Source organism: Paramacrobiotus metropolitanus, unplaced genomic scaffold, assembly GCF_019649055.1.
Source record: "Paramacrobiotus metropolitanus isolate TYO unplaced genomic scaffold, Prichtersi_v1.0 Parri_scaffold0000006, whole genome shotgun sequence".
Taxonomy (NCBI): Eukaryota; Metazoa; Tardigrada; class Eutardigrada; order Parachela; family Macrobiotidae; genus Paramacrobiotus; species Paramacrobiotus metropolitanus.
This window is the reverse complement of record NW_026570226.1, coordinates 433,777-442,295: the sequence shown is the minus strand read 5'-3', so window position 1 is coordinate 442,295 and position 8,519 is coordinate 433,777. Positions and strand designations below refer to the sequence as shown.

Here is an 8,519-nt window from a genome sequence, read left to right as displayed (position 1 = left end):
TATTACTTACCATAGCAAGTTTCCAGGCATGCGCAATATTCGTCCCGACAACGAAATTTGACAGTTTAAATCAAAACTCTTCAAGAAAACAGTGCAATAAAAACTGAGATACGGGTTAACGCTGACAACGTGAAAATGCTACTTTGATTTGTTGAGAGAATACAATACGGATTCACGCCACCAACAAGCAATATTCGTCAATGTAAATCCAGAATAAACGATTAAAAATCAAAATGAAAACAAAAGCAGACATGTATTCCAACCCTGAAATTACGCATGCCGAATGTGGGATAAAAGCTCCCGCAGGTCGTGGTTTCAAGCTGTTCAATGGTCACTTTTCCATAATTTAATCATTTTATCTTTTTCCAAGGCGCCAGTAGCGATAATGTTTTCCTTAGGATGACACGCCACAGCTACCACTGTATCATTGTGTCCCTCGATCTTCTGGACAATCTTCTTCGTCTGGAGATCCCATAAATATACAGCATTGTCTTCCGACCCGCTGACAACCCATTTTCCACCCGTCACGGAAAAATTACACACTATGGCGTACTTCTCATTCCGATGACCGGTGTAATCTTTCAGTTTCTTTCCCTTCTGATAGTCCCATAAGCGGATCCGGTTGTCTAATGTGGCCGCCATAATATACTTGCCATTGGGAGAGAATTTCACATGTGAGATCGGCACGCCATCTTCTTCCTTGATGGTCTTAATACAGCGATCCTGATTCGGATCCCACAGGCGAATCATCCCATCATAACCGGATGTCACTAGCAAGAGCCCGTCTTTATGGTAATCAACGGCCGTGACAGGATCCGAATGAGCAGGAAGAGCGCGAATACAGCTGCCTGTTGACACGTCCCAAATACGGACCGTTTCATCGTACGAGCCTATAAGATTTGACAAATGGTTTAACATTCTAGATTTTTATTGTAACTGCGACAACAAACACAAATAAAACGAACTTTCCTGATATCGCAAAAACAAAAAAGAAATAAATCTATAAAAATTTAGATAATAAAATTGTGGTTTAATCTTGAATGTGTACTGCTGTTTCTTACTGAAAAGCAGATGTTACTAAACCGTCCATTCGAGGAAACCGTTTACTTTGTTGTCTAATGCTGCGGACTTAAAAAACAACTGTTCTCACACAAATTAATTAGCATACATAACATTTCATGAAGAACAGAACGGTTATAATTCTACACATTTAACCATCTTGTAACAAGGTATGCGCCGTATTATGCGCGTAAATTAAAGCAGGTAAGTAATACAGTAAGCCTTTCGAATAAGTACATGCTTTCATTTCCTTACCAGAGGCTGCCTGATTATTGGCCGGATTGAACGCACAACAAAATACGAGATTCGTGTGACTTTTATAAGTTTTCAAAGGAGTTCCCGTGCTGGTATTCCAGAGTTTCAGCGTTTTATCATCCGAGCATGTTAACAAATTTTTCCCATCCGCCGACCACGCTAGATCGTTAATACCCAGTTTGTGGCCAATGAAGGACTACAATAAAAAACAAAGTACAGATTTTTCACCTGGAGAGGAGGAGTACAGTTCTGCGACATACGCGATAAGACCACGCAACGTACCCTCTCGAATTTTCCATCCTTCACGCACCATGTCTTGGCCATTTTATCTGCGCCTGCACTGGCTAGGAACATTCCATCCGCACTGAACTTCAGCGACGCTATCGAACGGGTATGGCCGCACAGGGTGCCGTGCATCTGAATGTAGTTGGGAGGAGGAACAGTGGGTTTATTTTCAGCAGTCGAGGAATTCCTCGTGGTTCCATCCTGGCTGGAGACGGGCTCAGCCCGTGCACAATCGGTGGCTTCTGCCATGGCGTGTGCAGACCCGCAGATGTTGTAACGACAATGTATGCGATAAGGAAAATGGAAACTTAAAATGAAGATTCCACTGTACGGACAGAGCAGTGCAAAAGTGAGCTGCTAGATGCTACTGCTAGTCTAGTGCTAGATGCTACATTGAACAACTCACAAGTTATCACTTCTCAACGTCGGCAATGTAGCAGTTTGCAGATGACTAAGTACCTTAACAACATATTTACATGCGAAAAACCAGTCAGCAGCTAATCCCGCACACTGGACATTTTGGAAAATTAAAAACTAAATAAGCTTTACAAGTAAAATCTGAAAAAATTGAAAATTGTAAAAAGATCTTTTTGCCAGCCAGTCAGCATCCACATTTGCAGAGTGTGTTTTGTAGACTACAGGCGCCTTTCGGCGGTAGACGTGCGACTCCAGAGTCCAGACTGAGTACAGTCACAGAGCATACGGAACAACGTTATTCAAAAAGCAAGATCAATTTTTTTTACTCTGAATTTTCATTTGCAAGTTGCAACGATGCATTCTGCAAGTCTGCTGTCCATTTTTGTGTGATACTTGGGTGTGCAGATGCGGAGTTGTGAATACGGCTTATTACATTCAGTTTAATAGAAGGAAAGCAAAAATTAAACTTCCTACTTCCGTCTTCCAGCCGGAACTCACATTAGGTACGAGTACTTGTACCGGTCTTGATTCAGTACTATCTACGGCTTTATCCACGAAAAGAGTCACCACACGAAAGAGACAAAACGAAAATCAGTAAAAACAAGCAGGTGTATATGTAAATTTGTAATCAACAACTGTATTGTGTTCGTAAATTTGTAAATACTTAATGTATTTTACTAAACTATTAAGTTGAACAACCTACATATGGTAAGTTTTGTCGTTTATTGGCGTTGTTTGTAACTGTGCTATCAGCAACTCGTACATATATACAATCGGCAGCATCGACAAAAAAACGCATAGATCATGACCAAAGGGACAAAACTGCAATCAGGCAATTAAAGAGGAAACTGCAATCACAAATGGCAAATGCCATTAACGATATTAATTTAGGTTTTACATTTTTACATTTAAGAGCTTTAATAGACTATTTCCGACCCAGAGTATGCTTTCGTTTTGGAACAACATCTGCAAATTTTGGCAAATCCAGCTGTGCAGTGTGCACCTGCACCAACCAACTGACAAACGCATGAACCCATTATACCATAAATCAGTGATGATCCAGTGGAATTGCTTTCAACAGCATTTCAAAATTTATCGTTGGTTGCGTGGACGTGTTGGTTGCGCTAATGTTGAAACCCGGGGCCCAAGATGGGTACACACCTAAATCCAGTATCCAATATCCAAGAGTGTGTACAGCAGCCAAGGTCACGGCTAAGCAACCAAAATTTAACGCCAGCCCGGCTTTGACCATGTCCCTGACTTTCAGAAATCCACACCCGAAAGCGATGGCATTGGGCGGAGTGGCCACCGGGAACATGAAGGCGAAGGAACAAGATAAGGTCACCGGTAACATGTAGTACAGCGGATTTAGATGTGACTTTTCAGCCTGCAACCACATATGATGCAATCAAGTATAACTTAATGACTTCGTTCAATAGTACAGTAATCATTGTAGCGATAAAATAATCATATAAATAATACGTACCAGTTCAGAAACAACAGGGAGGAAGATGGATGCGATAGCCGAGTTGCTGGCGAATTCCGTGCAGAACGTCACAATTAGCCCAAGAATTGTCGCCATCGCTGCCGGTTCAAGATAGCTTAACGTGCCAAGCTGATCGCCCAGGACATCCGTTAAACCAGAAATCTGTATTTAGTTGAAAATTAAACCTTATAGGCTGAAACAACAATTACTAAATTTTCTTATTGCTCGAATCGTTTTAATGAATACTCGTATGCGTGGGATTTCATTTTCTTCTGAAGAGTGGTTAAAATCACATACAAAATTTTGTTTCAATTCACATTTAATTTTCGTTGATTAGTCCTTACTTTTAGGTTTCTAAATCCTACTAAAGATTCAGTTGTCTTACGACTGTAACGAGTACCGTACTGTAAATTCTAAAATACATAAGCATTGTTTTGTAAGATGTGCATAACTTATTTTTAGTAAAACTACTTTTACCCACTTCCACTCCTTCGGCCAAAGCCAGAGCGCCTCCTAAAAGCAACACGACATCCCATGGAAAATTTCTACATGTTTCTTTCCAAGCCAGAATTGCTCGGTACTTTGTTTTCTGTTCTGATTTCTGATTTATTCTAAATGGAAGCTCATTGGGCCATAAGAACAACAGAAATCCCATAAATATTGCTGGTGTAGCGTCAGACACGTAGCCGGCAGGAAATCCTGTGTCCCAGCCGGGCATAAATCCTGGCGCGCGAAAGAACCATAGAATAACCAAAACGACAAAAATCACTAAAGCAGACCCTTCCGCAAACCTGTAAAGTGAAAATGCAAGTACATTAATTACCTTGCATTCTTCCTATTATGGTCATACATGTACAGCAATGCCTTTTAGAATAATTCATAGTCCAGATGCATCGCGCTTATAACCGGAAGAACTGCATGCCATAACAATTAAAAGTACATTAACGCAGTAAATGTTATTGCAATATTGGCAACAAGATTAGTGCTTGGAATTTACTGATTTCTACCTCCAATTGCCTAGTTCTTCGTATTTTCTTCGAAGCATATTTTTTATATTCTTTTCCATTTCCGAATCGCTGTCTTTTTCTTTTGTCCGGAGGTATCTGTAAATAAAAATATTTAAGTAGGTGCGCAATACATTCTGATTTGGTTTCCTGTTACTATATTATTACTTATTAAACTTCTACTAGTACAGTAATCTGTCCATGACTGTGTAGTAGTGAGAGGATAGTTCAGGGTTCCGTTAAAAATTTTAACCGGTAAAGTGTGTGGGCCTTTGGGATATCACCAAACATCTAACAGGGACATCGAAACAGGCTAAATTTTCCTTGAAAATTGTGAGACAGCGGTTGCAGGGAAGGTTAGAATCTTAATTAGTGCTTGCATGTGGCAAAGTCGATTTACTTGTACAGACAGTTTATTGGTATAAACGGTTTTGAGTTTTACGAGTATATATATGACAACAAACTTCAGTAAACCCCAAACTGAGAACTTCCCATTTGTGCAGTCTTATTGTGGGATGACGTTGTATTTGCTAGTTGCTGCAGATGGGATGTTTATTGAAATGGCTTTTGTTTTAATCGTTAGTTTTATGTCGCCATATGCAAAGCGAAATTTGCTCAACCAATACTTACTAATATTTCAAATGAAAAATTATAAAGCTTACGAAGCTTTTATTTATAGAAGCGTGCTACTCTAGTATATTTCGCATTAAGGATGTCAGTGCACGCCACCAATCCAAAGAATTAGCTTACAAATTTTAAATAATACTGACCAATTACTTACGGTATTACAAAGTAAAGAAACGATAGCCAACACCACGAAAAAACCAAGCATAGAAGCATGGTCGGAAAAGCAAACATGCTGAATGTGGCATATGTAACCGCTTCCGCTGCCTCTGTGGAGTTGTATTTCCTGGAACCAGTGCACAGTCTTGTTAAACTGTTACACAACACGCGAGTTTCTACCTACGTATAACAACTTCGAAATATAGATATATACATTATTAAAGTACTTTTGAAATGCTCCGATAAAGACCACATTAGTTAGGGTTCCCGTGAGAGTCGCCATTCCTAGTAAATACATGCAAAGTAGCATTAGTGCAACACTTCTTGCATATACCAAAAGTGACAACACCAACAATGAAGTTACAACAATATAACTGCCAACACGAGTGCCCTACCTCCAATGCTGGACGCATACGCAACGCTAAGAACCAGCGCTTTGGAAATTTCTTGCTGTCTAACCGGAAAGTCTTCAAATTTTAGCGCTTCGTAATCGGTAACGTTGTCCGGGATGTCAGAAATGTTAGCAGTACTGGACAAGCCAATGCGCATTTGAGCAGATCCCGAAAGAGTATTGAGTTCATGGGTAGATACAGAATTTCCGATTGGCTTCATGCTTATGCTTGTGCTGGCCATCGAAGTCGACCGGGACATTGTTATTTGGAACCGCTGTTTGTTTAATTCCATAACTACCGCAATAGCGATTGGTAAAATCATCGCCGTAGTTGCTAAAAAATACACACGAATTTTAGTTTTATGTGATATTTTTTCCTTAACGTAACATAGATCTTATTTGTACGCTCATATGTGACAAGCATAACGGACAAATCAGAACGCAGTATTTTACTCATAACTATATCTACGTAAACCACTACAAAAAATTGAAAGTTTTTCGGTGGCGATGGATTGCTGTTATGACATATCATTAGGGTAAATTAAACTATAGGCTACATCATACCTGTATTTGAGATAAACATTGATAAGCCAGCGGAGATCAACATAAATCCAGCCATTACCCTGTTAATACGTCAATAAATGAACATGCGTCAGAAAATAATACACGAGTACTGTATATGACTATTGACAATAATAATATTCATCTTGTTTGATGCCCACTTCAGTGGCGGTATACTTTGCATATCTGATGTCATGAAAATTTTCAGGTTTTGAAGTATCTAACGCAATCCTTTAATTCAATACCAGTGCGGTTTTGATCCAACAAGGAGAAGCACCCTAAGTGCGATTCGCCGGTGCAGGTTCGTTTGCTCGACCGCGGCAGCAACAAGTAAACCACCAACAAACAACATAACGCTGTCCTGCAGGAAAACAATTAAAATTAAAATTTAGAACAATAATTCACTCAAATCGAAGCCTGTGCGCTTGTGACCTTGCAGGTACTTCTTGGTCACCGTGTAAGTTCAGTACGAGGAAACTATGTCGCACCTGGAAATAGCTTTTCGACACATCCTTTGCTGGCTGGATGCCTAACAGAGGGAAGAGTATTGCCGGCAACAATCCCGTCACCGGAATGGGCATCAGTTCAAAAATCCAATAGCATCCCATCAAGATCATTGCGTAGCCACACCTAGCGGCCTGATATCAATTAATTTCTGCTTTATGAGATTGCTTTCTTCCCGGTTACGCGGCAAATACACGTTAATAATTCATATGGTTCATTCACGTTGCAACGAACTTAATTGCATTATGACTTTATATCTTACCGACACATTTGTTTCGAATACCAAACATAACGGAAGAAGTGCAAACGGCAAAACAACGGCGGTAACCGGTTTCCAGTAAAATCGTAATAAATGCTTCAGTTGTCCCATTGTTTTGAAACTCCACTAGCTGATCGTTATTAGTGAACGAATGTAATTGTAAAATTAATTAAAAACGATGTACAAAAACTGCTGCAGAACCAACAATTAGCTCCGTCGATTCCCGCCAAATAAGCAAACGTCGCGTTCACGTGTACTTTGTATTACACAAAACAATTGAAGGGGGATGATTGATACTGATACCGTAAGTATATTACGATGTTATAGATCGCAAGATTGGCTAGCTCCACTAAAATCCATTGTACACAAAATGAGATTACCGATGTTCGGCGGTATTCTAAACTGATCAAAATAGTTATTTAACAGATTATGTACATTTAGAACCAAAGAAAAACACCAGATTATGATATAATTAATGCACCAGTTGTTGAAATGTCCAGTTCTGGTAAACAAGTATTTACAGTATTCTATATTTTATTACGAAAATACCGAAAGAGTCCGTCCGCAGAGTCCGTATTGACAATTTGACATCGCAGCAGGCTGGTTACCTTTTGATACCACGAGGTGATGCATCGCAGGTTCTTGAAGATACTCGGTTATCTTAACGAGCGTAATACGCTAATCTTAACAGGGAGCATTCACAATCAGCTCAGATAACGTTCGTTTATAGCTTTTTAAAAACAAGAAGCAATAATTTACAGAACGTCCTATTTGCGGCCATCATAACTCAGCTTCACTCTATTCAGCTCAACGTAGCTTAATTGGCACTGACGTAAAGACCGTTCGCGAAGGCCTGGTACTTCTATTTATTTCCCTCATAAACTGATGTTTTTTATATCACTGTCCAATACGGCTGGTTATATGTAACTAGACGGTGAACATTTTTGGACTTTGCTTAGGAGCGGCTAGCTACTTAATTTACTGCAGTGTGGATAGCATGGTCATTCGATAGGGACCATTACTGTACTGTACAGGGCACATTGCCACATGTACAGTTGCTGATCGACCACATCGTTGCTATATTATATCTTGCTCCGTATGCACTATCTCTACCAGTACTGTAGCGGACTACACAATTAAAATGGAAGCTTTTTGGCACCAAAGATTGCGATTTTGTACTCTGTGTGTATGTTATAGCAAATCTTATCGGTACTTCTGATGTTGAGTATATTTTAAATTAGTGATTGCAAGCAATAGCTTGCAATCACTTTAATTCAAAGCGTTAAAGATGTATTATAAAAACTACATCAGCAAAAAACGAGGACTAGCCCTGGTTTACTGTAAATCGTTATATAAAAATAAAAAAAGTAATGTACAATCTAATCGAGTAATGTACAGATAGAATGTACAACCTAATCGAGATACATTGTGTTTTTAATTATTCGATTTGAAGAACACATATTTGCTGTTTTCCCGGATGTTTGTGATTGCTCCACGCACAAAGGGCACCAGTCA

The 8,519-nt window shown here is 39.5% G+C and overlaps 2 protein-coding genes across 5 annotated transcripts; both read right to left on the bottom strand.

The window, feature by feature from the left end:
* Positions 1–42: 42 nt before the first annotated feature.
* Positions 43–2,177, bottom strand: LOC129581869 (WD repeat-containing protein 5-like). Of its 2 annotated transcripts, XM_055473147.1 has the most exons (4): positions 2,006–2,177; positions 1,597–1,906; positions 1,315–1,510; positions 43–890 (listed from the first exon to the last, which is right to left on the bottom strand). In XM_055473147.1, the coding sequence occupies exons 2-4, from the start codon at positions 1,846–1,848 to the stop codon at positions 325–327; spliced, it is 1,014 nt and encodes a 337-aa protein (XP_055329122.1). In that variant the 5' UTR covers positions 1,849–1,906; positions 2,006–2,177; the 3' UTR covers positions 43–324. The 2 variants fall into 2 exon arrangements, with proteins under 2 accessions (XP_055329122.1, XP_055329121.1); XM_055473146.1 differs by having other exon boundaries at positions 1,597–2,177.
* A 557-nt stretch (positions 2,178–2,734) lies between these two features.
* LOC129581514 (Na(+)/citrate cotransporter-like) lies at positions 2,735–7,602 on the bottom strand. Of its 3 annotated transcripts, none has more exons than XM_055472639.1 (11): positions 7,008–7,602; positions 6,730–6,879; positions 6,487–6,602; positions 6,245–6,303; positions 5,685–6,014; positions 5,517–5,574; positions 5,288–5,416; positions 4,510–4,605; positions 3,984–4,293; positions 3,503–3,664; positions 2,735–3,403 (listed from the first exon to the last, which is right to left on the bottom strand). In XM_055472639.1, the coding sequence occupies exons 1-11, from the start codon at positions 7,113–7,115 to the stop codon at positions 3,065–3,067; spliced, it is 1,857 nt and encodes a 618-aa protein (XP_055328614.1). In that variant the 5' UTR covers positions 7,116–7,602; the 3' UTR covers positions 2,735–3,064. The 3 variants fall into 3 exon arrangements, with proteins under 3 accessions (XP_055328614.1, XP_055328615.1, XP_055328616.1); XM_055472640.1 differs by having other exon boundaries at positions 6,730–6,871; XM_055472641.1 differs by lacking the exon at positions 5,288–5,416.
* Between the last annotated feature and the right edge of the window lie 917 nt (positions 7,603–8,519).